The following is a 16,439-nucleotide window of genomic DNA, read 5'->3' as shown; positions in this document are numbered from 1 at the left end:
CCCACCAGCAGCGACCCACACCAGTGTCCCCACCAGCAGCTACCCACACCAGTGTCCCCACCAGCAGCTACCCACACCAGTGTCCCCACCAGCAGCTACCCACACCAGTGTCCCCACCAGCAGCTACCCACACCAGTGTCCCCACCAGCAGCTACCCACACCAGTGTCCCCACCAGCAGCTACCCACACCAGTGCCTCCTCCAGCAGCTACCCACACCAGTGTCCCCACCAGCAGCTACCCACACCAGTGCCTCCTCCAGCAGCTACCCACACCAGTGCCTCCACCAGCAGCTACCCACACCAGTGTCCCCACCAGCAGCTACCCACACCAGTGCCTCCACCAGCAGCTACCCACACCAGTGTCCCCACCAGCAGCTACAGTGTGTTCAATCCAGGAGGAAAAGAGTGGAATTTCATGGCTTCATAGCATTCACACTAACTCAAAGTGGGGTTTTTCTTTCTTTTTGGTTTAAGAAAAGAATGATAACCACAATCACCTTGAAAGAACACAGAATGTAAGCTTTGTCTTCAGGTAATTGATGGTGTACTGTTAAACTGTAATAGAATCGGAAGAAAACCTAAGAACAGTACAAACTGTTCTAATTACTGAAGGCTTTATTGCCTTACCGGTCTGGTCCACTGCATTGGCCTGTGCTGAACTGAAAGCCTGCACAATCAGACTGGTCTCCTCTGGGACATCCATCAATGGGAGGTGGCGTTAGTGCTCCTGCACATCATCTCCACTGTCCCACCTAAAGACAAAACCAAACAGGCAGAGCCCTTGACATATCAGCCTTATAAAAACTTTGGTGGACATGTTCCACTGGTCAGCCATGACTTGCCAATTTATGTCAGCTTGCAGGTGCTTCTGAATTCAGAAGCCTCTCTTGTAGGATGTCATTTGTATACAGTGTTTTAAATGAGCCTGTGCTCTGTGAAGAACCACAATCTAAGAGGCAAGAACTTTGTAAAGAATCACAGTTACCATCACCAAGGCAACACAATGCATTACTTTCTTTTTTTAATCTCAATTTCACGTTGACATTATAGTTGTTAACCCCTGGAGCCCTTGCGTGTATATATAACTTTCAATTTATTTGTGAAGTTTATTTACAGGTAAAGTAAGTCTGCTCTTCATTAACCGGCTAAGTTATCACAGACCAGCTGCAGAGGTTGAAGAGCATGAGCTAGAGCTGGACTCAGAATACAAGGGTAAAGACAGCCTGAAATTTACGGTTCTACCAAAAACCTCTCTCTCCATTTGATGAAAGAAAGAGAGAGAGAGAGAGACAGACAGACAGAAAGAAAGAAAGAGAAAAAGAGGGAGAGGTCACACATCATGTCTAATGTGCAAAAAGAGGAGGAAAAAAAAGCAAAAGAAAAAAAAAGGCAGACTAAAATTGTCTTCAAAGAAAAGATGAAGCTGAGCAGAAGTTTATGAGCGGGGGAGTCAGCCATGATGCTGAACTAATACAGTTTGGGCGGTGCAATGCGGATGCTGCCAGCGGAGCGTGCTTGAGGCAGTGGAGACGGAGACGGAGCCTCTGTAGTCAGGCAGCCGTGCACACGCTGGATTAAATGTCACTTCAGGGATGCTGATTGCATGGAATAGCAACCCTCTGGCTGACGTAGTCAACTGGTGAACAAACCAACATCCCACAATGTTCCCCACGTGTGCAGTCATGGGAACTTGCTTCATGCCTTTCTACTACTGTACTGTATGTATTCAGTCTTTATCGAATTAGGGTCATTATTTATGAACATATGCCTCATTATAGATTTTAAAAACTTTCAGATTCAGATCTTATCCCTAATGCTTCAGCCTGTAATTCATTTGATTTGTTACTTTTAACAGCAATTCTGATTACTATAAAAAGTACTAAAAACCAGGTTTAATCTATCAGGTTTTGATCAAAATATATTCAGAAATATAAAAGGTGTGACAGTAAATAAATCACTCAGAAAATCAATCTTCAGCTCCAAGATAAAGCAAGAGACCACAAGAGACCAGAACCTCAGCAGCTGATTGGGCCAGTGAGAACCACATGGCAAGCCCCGCCCCTCAGGTGCATACAGTCAGTGACGCGGCTTCACAACCCGGCTGGCGAAATGCCGCTCCTGGTGAGGTAGACGGTAAGAGTAAGAGAGGAGAGAAGCCCGTCCCCACCGGGTTCCCGTGTGACAGCACGGCGGAGAGAGAGCGCAGACAACGCCGGGAATCACAGAGCAGGTTCGCAGTTTTTTTTTCACTACATCAACAGAGATATTTGCTGTGCCACACAGTAAAAAAAGAGAGAACTCTGTAATACCCAAACGTTTCCCCACAGTTCCCAAACGTTTTCTGGTTGACTTTTGGCGGACTGAAGGAAAATCCAACAGAGGGCAATTACATCTCCTCCAAAATAACCACACAGTGTCCCTATAAACAAAGCCTGATGTTGACTATTGTAAAAAATGCAGGTGATGAATTAAACGAATGTAAGTGAGGGTGTCTGACAGTGCAAGAGAAAGAGTGTACTGTGAAAGAGAGTACCGTAAACACAAGGCTAGCCTGCCTGGCCAAGAAGAGTGATTCATTGGAGTGGGCCTTGAACTCTCATTATTCTATGAAGCCTACCATTTAGACATCCAGACACATGCATCCCTCTCAGCCCTCCACATCCATGGTCACAATTACCATGCTGGACCCTCATTCATTCATCCCACTGCATGTGAGGAATGACGTTTGACTCGAGTTACCCTGCCTGTGTTCACACGTGCCCGTACAGCTGTAGCCGCGGAGCTGTAGTAAAAGAATAAATGATCTAAAAAACACAGATAAAGAAGCAGTTGTTAATGTAAGATATTAACCAAGCAAGTGTGAGAGGAACCATAAAATAAGCATTCCTGTCACATAATACTGAAACAGATTATCCTACATGTTATCTGAATGTCCATCCAGTATGGCTAGGCTTATGAGTATGTTCTCATTTTCAGATAGGTGAGTTTTTTTTTCCTGTTTTGACCTGTGATTCATAGATCCTGCATTCTCAAATAGAGCATTGCTCTCTGTATGCTTAAGTGAACAAATTGTGAGCCTGCAGAGAATGTTTTCTCCATGATTAAGGTCTGGGTTGGTAGGATCATGGCTCGGAAAGACAATAGTTTGCTTGTAGGGGGAACCAGTGAGAAAATCTCCAGGTCTCCTTGCTGGCCAAAGTCTAAAGAACGAGCAGAAACCCAGTAGTTGGAGTCTGTGTATTATCCCAGAATAAATCAAAGATGGCTTAAGCTGTAAGTCACATATTATAGAGTTTTTGTGTGGGTGGAGGTGTTGGGGGAAGGAGTTCCTAGGGGAATGAGAATGAGGTGTTAGTTTCCACCCTTGCCATAGCCTGGGGTTAATCTGGGGTTAATCTCCTTATTGTATTGGTTCAGTGGGTATGGACCTTAGAATCTGTAGCTTACCTTCCACAACTCATTACATACGTAACGGAAATTATGTTAATCTATTGATAGCAGAAGATATTGCAGTCATGTCTACAACCTTAAACCTATCTCACCTAACTAAAATACCTGCTGTAATCATAGCCACTTAAACATTCCACCTCAAAATGTTCTTCTTTTATATTTAATACACTTAATACTATGTGGAGTAATATTTTTCATAAATAGCTTTCATAAGTCCTTAATGGATATCAGGATACATGATGTCAGGATACTTGTTTTTAGGGACTAGAGTTATTTCCTATCACTTTTAATTGATTGAAGCTATCCTTAAGAAATACTAACCAAATTATATTAAAAAAAACAATAATATCATAAACAGCAGTATCATAAACAATAGTATCATTTTGTGGTGCAACAGAGCAGCATGCCAGATTCAGTGTGTTTCTTAAATCAGAAGCATTCTGGCACTCTGTAAGATGGACCAAAGAAGGGTTCAGTAATTGGAGGCCATTCGACCTTGTGGCTTGAGGAGAAGTAAATACATATCAACACTTTTTTAAGTTCAAAGAAAAATCTTAGAGTTGAATTTAAAAACACACACAGTGATTAAATGCTGAAAGAACATCATGTACCTAATGAGTGTGTCAGTTTCCTGAGTTTGAAGAGACAAATGCTCCCTGAAACGCCACTGCTACACTGCCATTCTACTTTAGCATATCGCAGACGCGGGTCCAAAGACGCTATCACAGATGCTGGCCCAAAGACGCTATCACAGACGCTGGCCCAAAGACGCTATCACAGACGCTGGCCCCAAGAAACTATCACAGACTCTATCACAGATGCTATCACAGACAGTGGCCCAAAGATGCTATCACAGACGCTATCACAGACGCTGGCCCAAAGAAACTATCACAGACGTTGGCCCAAAGACGCTATCACAGATGCTATCACAGACGCTGGCCCAAAGATGCTATCTCGGATGTTATCACCAGTGTTGGGAACGTTACTTTAAAAAAGTAATTAGTTATAGTTACTCACTACTTGTTCAAAAAAGTAACTGAGTTAGTAACTGAATTACTCTATAATAAAAGTAACTCATTACCAGGGAAAGTAACTATTTGCGTTACAGTTAAAAAAAGGTTATATGCCAATTAATTAAGTTTTTTTTAAGCAGTTTTCACAGTCAGTTGAAATGAGTAGATCAGAAAATTGTTTAACTTTTGATATTTATTGCACATCCACAGACCAGTGCAGGATAAAATCCTTTAAAATCCCAAATCTTTGGGGAAAAAAAGCAAAAGTAAACAGTTACACTATATAAAGTGCATTTACATCTATGAAATTAAATTAAATTCTCTCAACCTGAGACAACTGGTTTGTTTACAACAGAAGTAAACTTAAAAATAAAAGTTCTTTTTAATTTTTTTTAATTAACTCTATTCTTAATTAAATAAATCAAATACCCAGGCTGGTAGACATTCAGGAACTTCAAGTATTTTCTTAAATAATGTTTATTTCGCCTTGAAAGTTCTAGTTTTCTTCGGCTTGCACCTGACGCCATTTCGGCCTCTTCTCCGTTTGTGTCGTGTCACTCGCGTGCTTTGGCGCGCGTGTAAAAACACTGGCTTTGATTGGCTATCATAACGCTGCCTTAGCCAATCGCTTACTGACTTGTTAAGTTAAACAGTGGCGCAAAAAGGGGGCATGCAGCGTATGCGACGCATAGGGGCGCTGCACTAGAGGGTGTGCCAAATCGATGAGATATAATACTTAATTTGTGTCCATCTTACGTTCGCACCCCTGTATAAGTAATTGCACCCCTGAAGTTAAACACGTGTTACACCGAGAACTGTGACCTATCGAGATCTGTTACTCCTCACTAGCCTGGGCAGCGGTCCGCTCGCATTAGTATATCGATATATAGTAACGCACCGCTTTTAATGACCAGTAACGTAAACGGCGTTGTAACGACAGGAAAAGTAACGAATTATATTATCCCGTTACTGACAAAATGACGACGTTACCTAACGCCGTTATTTTTAACGGTGTTATTCGCAACACTGGTTATCACAGATGCTGGCCCAAAGATGCTATCACAGACGCTGGCCAAAAGACGCTATCACAGACGCTGGCCCAAAGACGCTATCACAGACGCTGGCCCAAAGACGCTATCACAGACGCTGGCCTCAAGATGCTATCACAGATGCTATCATAGACACTGGCCAAAAGACGCTATCACAGACGCTGGCCCAAAGACGCTATCACAGACGCTGGCCCAAATGCGGCGAACGTAAAATGAACACAAATTAAGTATTATATCGTGATCTATTGATCGCCAGTGGTTGGCGCCAGAGCGAACTATTAACTCATTGAATCATAGATGTGGATCAGAGGTAAATAAACTAGATCTAGAAATCGGACGTGTGGCGTGAGAGCGTGTGAAGACGGTCAAATGCGTGTGTCTAACGCTCAATGCGTGAGAGTTGGCAACCCTGTATCTATCTACTCTCACCATTGACTTGATTCACCACTTTCTTGTGTCCTTGTGTTCTGTTTATATTTAGGCGTTACATTTCTAGCCATTAGACTACAAGAAGATGCTACACAAAACCACATTATTGGTAATTGCTTCTACAAACATTCTCTATCCTTATTCCTGCCATTGTTTGGCACTGAATAATAACCTGACATCATGGATTTATTATGGAGGAGATCCCATAATATGTTCAGTTATACTCCTCTTTGTGTTAAATGTGACCAAGGCCACCACCACTCAACCTTTCCATTATGTTGCAGTACCTCTAGAAATGCTTACAAAAAAGACAACTGAATCAGTTAATCTGTAAAAAAAAAAAAATTCTTATAGACAAGATAAAACTAAATATTATTTAGTTTGAATACAAAAGAATGTCTATAGCATCTGCCTTGCAATTTGTGTTTTTGATGTACTTAGAAAATTATCATAATATTTTTGTGCTTGTCTGCCATGGCTAATTTGAGTGATGCAGTTATGGCAAGTTGTGCAGTGGAGTTAAGAAGTCTACATTGTACACAAGATGCACAGGCTTTGGTGGAATGCTAGCTGCAGACAGACGGCGACGGCACCCACTGACGCAATCTCACCCAGCTGGACACTTTTCCTTGGAAATAGCTTTGCTGCTAGCGGTTGCAGTGTGCCGTCACGCCACACATAAAAGTGTACTACACTACTCCGATCATTCTAACTACACAGTGATGGAGCAGACCGTCACATGACTAATGTATTTCCTCAGTTAGTGTTTAGCGGGAACATTTAGCATTAACACGTTTCGTCTGCGTGTAGTCCGTTGGTAAATTGTTCAGCTATGGTGACACAGTCTCGGGGTTAGCACGAATGAGCTGCGACACGTAACTGTGTAGCAGCTACGTAGGCTGAACTGTTGGCCGCAGACCCTAATGGTCACAACGTATATTTGAGGAGATATTTGTTTTCATCATGAAGTTTCATCATGAAGCTATCCAGCCCTCTGTAACTTACAAAGGGTCAAAACGTGTTTTCAAAATCAGGGATTTCTCTCATAGTTCAAGTTTTGTGATGGCCTGCACATTTGAACCTACCATTTTTTTTTTGCAAACATTGCACTTTGTTGCATAAAGTGAGATGGTCAAAACAGTATGGGGCATGGTGTGGTCACTAGGTCATTCCAAACATGTCTGGCAGGCTTCAAGAGACAGTGTCCATAACATGTTTTCTCCAAAAAATGTTAAAAAGAGAGAAAGTGTTATATTCAAAAACAACCCCATAGGGAAACAACGGACTACTTGTGAGCTGTAATATCCTGCAGACGGTGCATTGATTCTGCCATCGATTCTACGGCTTTGGGCTGTGAAATCTTGCGTGCTGCACATTGGCCTGTGAGCCCAAGCCAAGAGGACATGGAAGGGTTGAGTTTCACCATCTGTTCTTATCTGCCTCTCATTATCTCACTGTTGACATTCGCTTGTTAGTTGATGGGTGGCTTGAAGAGCCCTCCTCACAGTCCTCCTATTGTATCTCTACTACATGAATGTGAGAGAAAGGCAACCGTATGTGGCCTGGCTGAGTAAACTGCCTTATTGTTCTCTCTGCCAAAGGTCAAGAAAGAGAACTACTGGAATAACCTTTCCCTTATGGTCAACACAGGTGTGGCCCTCATCACTTCCTGCGATTCTGAGCATGAAACGATAGCCCACAGTTTAATCACTCTGGCCCTATTCCTAATGTTTAAATAATCTTGTATCAAAAGAATAGACAGCAATACATAAGTGCATTGTCAAGAAAGACAACAAAGGCTGCTGTGTGCACGCCGGGTTCCTATTACTCCCTCCTAATTCCACAGTCTCTCCCTGACGAGTTGACTCTCTGCGTTTTGCCGTTCCAACAAAGCCTCCACCTTTGACAGCCGACAATATTGATAAAACGATGTTGTGAGGGAGGGTTTTGACAAGCCATGGAACGGAAGAAGAAAGGAAGCTGAGAAGCAGTGGCAGGCGCTAACAATAGCGCTCAGAATCGAGCCGCTCCTTCACTACGCAGTGGCAGCAGTGCGACAAATAACCGCCCTCCGAGCATGCGAGATGGTCAAAACAGAACTGCCGCCTCAACGGAGAAGATCATACAACCTTATTTGGTTCTAAATTTAACAAACCTTGGGGAACTTTGCCCTACCACTTCTCCCTTTTATTATCTGATTGTACCTCTCAGCTCTGGAAGTCAGCCCCACTCGAATCACTGCAATCGCACCCTTTAAAGTGAGCAACTACTTCGACTTTCTCCAGGGTGAATTGGCACCTTGGGGCCTTGCTGGTGTTGAGCTGATCAGGGGCGATTCTGGGCTACAGGCCATCTTCCTCCCTGTCTCACCGGCAGAGGAGATCTAGTGAGGTGTTAAAAGTTGATTAGGTGTCTAAAGGTCACATACCCAAGGCCGTGTCAGTGTCCCAGAGGGCCACAGTCTCACAGTTAATGAGCCAAAGCCTGCTGGATTCGGCTAATAGAGCTGCTGCTGCTGCTGGTCATGAGGGTCTGGACAGGGGGCACAGTAGCGCTGGATGCACTGATTGACGAAACACTGTGGCCAGAAAATAATAATAATAATAATAATAATAATAACAATAAAAATTATTATTATTATAATTGACAGAAAAACAACCACTACATTTGCTTGTCTTGATCAAGCAATCAGAATGCATGTTGGCCATGGTGGTAATAATCACAACCATATGCATCATCCGCATTAAACGATATCCAACAGGAGGCATGAGAAAGGTCATCCGTCTGAGATGTAATTATCATACTCGCAGGCTTGCTTATCTGCAGGCTTGGTTATCTGCACGCAGTTCTGTTTGCTTGCCTGAATCTAAATCTTGAGCGCGGGGGCAGGGGGGTGTAATAATGCAGTGATCGTTCCTAATACAAGGGACATTATGTCCTGGAGGTTTTCACAGTGAACTCAGGCATTCAGTCAATGTCCTTTCCTGCTCACGCGCTATTGGACTGACACATTATTGCTGAACGTGATCGATATTTTTTATTACAGCCACTTTGTTGGGCCTTCTGCGCGTGGGCTGCAAACTAATTGACATTTATGCAATTCGAGAAGAAACTTCCTGTTCCTTGACTGTTTTGGTGGGTGTATTTGTATGTCAGTTTGAGCAGCTAACAGGACTTGTTATGATTGACTGCATTAACATCTGTCATTTTATGACTCTTGTTCAAGTAAGACACACGCAGGCTTCGTTTTGGTAGCAGCACTTGGTCTAGAGAGTCTAGAGAACAATGGTGAACTTCACTCTACAGAGAAGCAGTCAAATCGGATCTTTTCTCTATACACATAGTTAAGCATAGTTAACCTTTTTATTTTAGATATGCATGACATTAAAATAAAATGACACTGGAAACAACACTAACCCTCAACTAAAACGAGTCCCAAGTGCTGCACATACATTGGTGCATCGTGTAGTAACCCAATCATTTCAGCATATGGTCATGTGCTTAAATTGTGTGAAACCACCAATCCGATCAGGGTATGTAGGTGGGTGGGGGAGGGGCCATTTGATGGAGCCTGCCATCTAGACACAGCCAAAGTCTATCCAGGTGAGAAGCAGACTGCGGGCAAGCTAGCCATGAAGATGTAGAAAAAGCATCAGGCAGGTGTGAAAATAACCCTAACCATGACAGCGGTGTTGCACCAGTCAGTCACACTTAATTTGCCGCAGTGCCTGAATATCTCCGCAGAGGTGAAAAATAATACACACCCTTGCATTGACGAGGGCAGCAAGGGGGAATCACACTCAATTTTGAGTCGACTTCCACTAGAATCAATGTAAAGCTTGATGCTCCTGGTTGTCCCAAGGGAGCCAGCTGGGGTTGACTCTAGCTGGACGCCCTTGTGCTGTGTGTCAGGTGCCACACTGATGAAATCTGCTCGGAAGCATCTTGTCTATCTTTTGGCGAAGGGCTTGCCGTGCTGTTCAGGCCCATTGACAAGCATGGATCAGCACTGAGCCTCTTCCATCATATACTCTCCAGGGACAGAGTCTGTTCTTTTATTTATTGCAGCCAGTGCCGTGACCCTTGACCACGAGAAGCCTTCACTGATTGAGAGTGTATCCATTAAACATCTGCTCCACTTCTATATATAGTCGATTCCGACCACAATTAGCTATGTGGCTGTATTATCCTCACATGACAATCTGAGTGACGTATACATGCAGTCTTAATCCAGGCAACAACTATTTTATCATTAATAATATCAGTTCAATTTGTACGGCTTTTAATAAAGTTACATTGCTTTTAAATAGCAATAGCAAGTTCAATAAGTAAACTTTGCTTAGAGGTTTCTGTTCACAGGACAAATAAATACATTGTCATAAACAGGTACAGAAACAGTTGAAGAAAATGTAGTTGTTAATACCAGTAATACCATGTGTTCCTATACATACGAAATGAATAGGCGGTGGGTATTTATAAAAGACAAAAAAATGCTATACTTATGGCATTTTTCAGAAAACATAAAAGTTGCAAATAAAGAGTGACAGACAGTGCACACATTAGCACTTAATCTGATCCTTCTCATCTCTGTGTCACATTTCAATCGCATCTCCGTATTGATTAACACACACATTAGAGTTGCTAATTAATGAAATAGCCATTCTAATAAATCCATCTGAAAACCCCACCTGGGCTTTACACCATGCCTGCCTATAGCTGCTGGAGCAAGCCAATTACACAGAAATTTATTGGCCCCTGCTGCATCTGAAGTGTGATTGGAATAACAACGAATCTCCAAATGGCAGATTTCAGCTCCTTCTCCACCGTGTGGCAAAGTGGACAGAATGCAGGCTTGGAATTGGGTGCAAGGAGCTTCCCTGGCAACATATCAGCTTGAGCCACACCGCGTACATCGAGAAAGACAGACAGACAGAAGAAAAGGGGAAAGAGAGAGGAAAAGGATAGATGAAGATGAATACATACATACATACACACACACACATACACACACACACACACACACACACACACACACACACATACACACACATAAGAGAGAAAGGAGAGGCAGAAACTGGAAGTTGGAGAAATAAAGGAGAGAAGGAGAGAGAGAGGAGGGAGAGAGGAGAGAGAGAGGAGGGAGATATGAGTGACGCTCAAACTCATATCCCCACTCCAGGGAAATAACCTCTTAATCCAGCATGCACTATTACACTGACAACCAGCTTCCTCCAACGAGGATATGAAAGCTTTCTCTTGTGATTCAAATATCAGGGAAAGTAACGAAAACAGAGTGACGCAATAATCCAGGAGGGGCAATTTACCTAGCGCCTTCCTACCACACACATACACACACACACACACACACACACACACACACACACAAACAAACACACACACACACACACACACACACACACAAACAAACACACACACACACACATTCACTATCATCACAGCTTATAGATCTCTTAAGTGAAAGTCACTGGCTCGCCTAAAGCCCTGCTACATGAGTGATTTTAAAGTAATGTAGCACAACAGGCTGGAGAAGCTCAGAAGATGTCTACTATCTCTCTCTCTCGCTCTCTCTCTCTCTTTCTCTCTCTGTTTCTTGTTTTCTCTCGTTCTCTCTCTCTGTCTCTCTCTCTCTCTCTCTGCTTCTTGTTTTCTCTCGTTCTCTCTCTCTCTGTCTCTCTCTTTCTCTCTGTTTCTTGTTTTCTCTCGTTCTCTCTCTCTGTCTCTCTCTCTCTCTCTCTCTCTGTTTCTTGTTTTCTCTAGTTCTCTCTCTCTGTCTCTCTCTCTCTCTGTCTCTCTCTCTCACTGTGTTTCTTGCTCTCTCTCGCTCTCTCTCTGTCTCTCTCTGTCTCTCTCTCTCCCTCTCTCTCCCTTGTCTGCTGTGTGTATCTGCTACTGCTGACACAGCCCTCTGCACCTTTAGTTTCTCCACACTCCACTTCTTAACTGCCATTCCAAGTTTTTCTCATTATCTTCTGAACCAATACTGTTTCTCCAGAGACAGGGCTGGGGAGGGGCACCACTTGCATGTGGGTGGCTGTATTTGAGGAGAAGTCTCCTACAGGCCAGCAAACAATGATTCATTCGCATTGCATTTAATGTCTGCCTAGTGAAGGAGACTAACCTTTGATAGTGTTGTTTTTGAAATCAGCCGTACGGAATATTAGTGCCCAAGCGTGCTCAAACGCAAACGTGCTCAAACGCAAACGCTGAGCTGACATTGATAACAAGCCAAATCAACAATCAGCTCAAACTGCAGTCTGTTGGTCAAGCTGTAAAATATCCCATTCCACCAGATATTTCCTTCGTGTCCACATTAAAGCTGCCTTTACACCCAAACCAGCACATTACACTTTAGCGCCATGCTTCTGGGGCCGGGAGTTAATTAACTGAACACTGCACTGGGGCAATAAGGGAAAATCAAAAGCGGCCCGGTCCTCCCCCCCCTTAGCCCGCCACGCCAAACAACCCACCGGCAACGCCAGCTTTTCAGCCATGTCCGAGGGTGGTCATTTTTCCCTCTATAACTCCTGTTAAACCGCTCCATGGCAAAAGGCGCTGGGCTCACTGAAAAGCAATGGTTGAGCTGGCCCTTGCAGTTTGATATTATATTAGCATTACAAAGGTTTTCCCACCATCTGTGACACAGCCAGGAAAAAAGGGAGATGGGGGTGGGGTGGGGTGGGGGGGGGGGGGGTTTACACTGCCTTTCAGGGCCAGAAAATTGTTGTTTCTGCAGGAATTTGCAGTTACGTTTGACAAGGCTGAGATGGGAGGCAAAAGAGCTGCAGTGTCTGTGTGTTGCCCTGTTATCTTTTCTCAGCACAGGCAATGTTTACCATACAAGAACTGGTCATGTAGCAATTGTGCTGTTGGCCTTCGAATCCCAGGGTGCAGTGCGCCTCGGTTCCGAGGCAGCCCAGAACAGAATCACACAGAGCTGCACGGAACTGCGTGGTTCACACTGGAAACTGGGCGGGTGGGGAGAGATTCTTCTCACTTTGCATCCTGAGTGCTTTCCTCCGCTGTAAAGTTGGGGAGGCACACACTACTTGGCACAGGTCTGCCAGGCAGAACACACTTGGCACTTGACGTGGATCTCTCTCTCTCTCCTCTCGGCTGTTGTCACTCGCCCCTGGTCGTTTGCCAGTCGCCTACTTGGCAGAGCGCGTGTCCCCGCGAAGAAGCTGGCAGGTCTGGGGAAGAGCTCCGATGAAGAGCCATAACGTGGCCCTCCCTTTCATTCTAGGACGTCGCACCGACCATTTTGGACACGGCGCGCAAAAAAGGACAAAGAGACGCACGCACGACATGCTCGGAGATCCAGCCCCTGCCTTCAGGGTCGCGCAGCGGTTCACGTGAGTTCACGTGAGTTCACGCAGCAGTGTGCTGAAGGCCAGCTGCAGAAAGCCAGTTCCCCCTCTGCTCACTGAAGCAGGTGAGGGTTCATCTGCTAGAAGGACAGGTAGGGCACTCACTTCCCTCGTACTTTATTTAAGCAGTGAGAAATTTGCAGAAAATTCAACTAAATGATGAGGGCAGGATTACTCTAAAGGGAGGGGGGGTCGAGCACACAGGAATGGCAGGTATGCTCATCATATGGGCTGATCTAGGGACTGTATATATGAACATAGGTGCACACTGTGTTATGAACACACTCAACCTGCCTCTGTTGCCCCTAATGAATTCTGCCCTTGCTCTAGTATCTCCCCTTTAGTGCCACACAGGATGGAAACCACAACTTTACCATAACCATAACCATAAAAAAACGTTAAAGGGCCTTTAAAAAACCTGTTGACAGCAGGCAGTTCGGTTCAGATCACAGTAATGTGCTTGTCACTTAGTACACGCTATCTTTGGTTGAACACAAGAGGAAATAATGGTATTGGCAGCAGAAAGCGAGAGAATGATAGAGATCCTTGATAGTCACTGTAAGCTACATGCAAATGCATTCTTATATCATGTGAAATACAAAAAATATATAGAGGGGAGTGGCAATGGTTACAAGATATCCACCCCCAACACACACACACACACACACACACACACACACACACACACACACACACATGCGTGAACATACAAGGAAGAAACCAATAGACACATCTCACAACACAGCTTACAATAATAATGAGATATACATCCTTCCCAGTATGAAATTCACGGCCACTATGGAGCATGAGAAGTTATCCATGTTCAGGTATATTATTATACAGTAAAGCTCCACTGTACTCACTCCACTGTTTTCTCCTTTCACTGTGATTACGGATGTGATGGAGTCCTGGAGTCTGAAGAGTGAAGAATGGGGTGTGTCCCCCCCCCCCCCCCCCCCCCCCCCCCCCCCCCTCCGATGTCCTGCCTGGAGGCGTGGCTAACCGCACTGACCTCCTGCCTAGAGGCGTGGCTAACCGCACTGACCTCCTACCTGGAGGCGTGGCTAACCGCACTGACCTCCTACCTAGAGGCGTGGCTAACCGCACTGACCTCCTACCTGGAGGCATGGCTAACCGCACTGACCTCCTACCTAGAGGCGTGGCTAACCGCACTGACCTCCTACCTGGAGGCGTGGCTAACCACACTGACCTCCTGCTATGTTAGTGTCCGCTCCACCACCTTCGGCCTCTGACCTCGCACACATGCGTTTGCTCTGTGTGGCTGAACTGCGGTGATTGTCCAGCCCGCGGGGTCTGTGTTCATCTCCCTCTGCAGCCAATCACGGCGGTAGCGCTGGATGAATTCTGGCGGTGATTAGTTTTGGGAAAGTTTCACACTGCCTTTTATTTTTTATGAAGAAAGAATGACTTCAAACCGCGTAGAAGCGGATAGAGAGTGTAGCAGTTTACCAGCAGTGCAGCACCACAACACTATATGCAATCAATACACTGACATCTCTGCCCTCACTGTAAAAGCGCACTTGTTTAGTTCACACACACACACCACACACACACACACACACACACACACACACACACACTTTGGTAACCAAGTGGGTATTTCTTAGTGTGACAGTACAGGCTTCCTGAATGGTTAGAACAAGAGTCCTGGATGAAGAACTGTGGAAGACTAGATCTCCAGTTGGCCATTGGAGACCCAGAAATCTGGATTTGCGGTCGCTGTACGTCTGACCCTGGAACAGCTGAGTGCAACCATCAGAATCAGTGATCACGATTTTTAATGCAAATTTGACAAAATGCAACATGCAAGTGGGAGAATGATATTTCAGCAGGCCTGGGAGACATTTGCACAGACGACCTAAAGAATTAAATTGTACCCAGAGAAAAGTCCTCATGCTGAACCTGATGATCAGCTGCGTCTCAAACATTAAGGCAAATATAATAGCAGATAACAGACAGATATGTCTCACAGTTGAAGGAAGAGAGATGAGCAACTTGATTTCTGAAAGACAAAATGCAGAAAACACCTCTCACTGTACCGACACCGGGGAACGAAGCAGCAAGCCACACTGCGTGCCCGGATCACCAGCCGTCGCTCACGAGGGAGTGAGCTTGCATCGCACGCAGTCTGGCTGGCTGGTCCACCTTGCTGCTGACCCAAAGCTGCGAAGCCACATTTTCCTGATAGCTGTAAAGCATTTGGGTTCATCCTCAGGGGAGGGGGGGCTACACCTTCCTTTTACAATCCACACAGTAAATTAAGCCCGCAGTTGAAGTGGGAGGCCACTTAAAATGATAAAGCTCATTTAAATGCCATTAAGGAATACCTCTGCATGTGTAACGGGGTAGAAAAATGATCAGTTGTAGCATATTCCCCTCCATACCTGTTTAGCAGGTCAGCATGTTTTGTTGATATTATTAAAGTTATGGTTGCACATTTATGGTAACTAAACTTTATAGATTTAAAATACCTGTTTGAGGATGTGCAGTGCAGATACACAACAGCAAGAAATCAAATATCAAATAGATGGATAACATATACATGCAGTGGTATTGTGGTTTAGCTTATCATTTGTGTTGTGAACTTGTGGTGCATGTTGTTTTGAAAAGAAATCTCAGTGAATCTCTGTGAACACTGTACGAGTTTTCTCTTCAATATCAAGACCAGCAACCGGGCCGTTTCCATGTGGCTTTAAATGTAATCGAGACAGCGTGACATTATTGTGTTCGCACGGCGCTCACAAAGTGCATGAAGAGAGCAAGCAGCAATACGACGGTGAGTGAAGGAGAGACGTGGAGAACCAAAGCGTTCACACTGCTGGCAGTCAGAGCCCAGATTACTGCACACACACACACACACACACACACACACACACACACACACACACACACACACACACCACGCACACACACACACACATGACGCACACACACACATACATGCGTGCGCGCACACACACACATACACACACACACACACACGTGTGCACACACACACACACATGCGTGCGCGCACACACACATACACACACACACACACGCACGCACACGTGTGCACACACACACACACATGCGTGCGCGCACACACA

At 44.7% G+C, this 16,439-nt stretch overlaps 1 protein-coding gene across 3 annotated transcripts in view; it reads right to left on the bottom strand.

Moving 5' to 3' along the window:
• The window catches only part of nexmifb (neurite extension and migration factor b), a 48,966-nt gene that overhangs the window by 12,619 nt on the left and 19,908 nt on the right, over positions 1-16,439 (bottom strand). For all 3 annotated transcript variants that reach the window (XR_013134155.1, XM_077022812.1, XM_077022813.1), the window contains exon 2: positions 628-752. Coding sequence is in view for 2 of the 3 variants with exons in the window: in XM_077022812.1 (XP_076878927.1) it covers positions 628-703 (76 nt within the window). In the remaining variant the exon portion in view is untranslated. The remainder of the gene's footprint in view (positions 1-627; positions 753-16,439) is intronic.

Source organism: Brachyhypopomus gauderio, chromosome 11, assembly GCF_052324685.1.
Source record: "Brachyhypopomus gauderio isolate BG-103 chromosome 11, BGAUD_0.2, whole genome shotgun sequence".
Taxonomy (NCBI): domain Eukaryota; kingdom Metazoa; phylum Chordata; class Actinopteri; order Gymnotiformes; family Hypopomidae; genus Brachyhypopomus; species Brachyhypopomus gauderio.
This window is presented reverse-complemented; position numbering and strand designations above follow the sequence as displayed.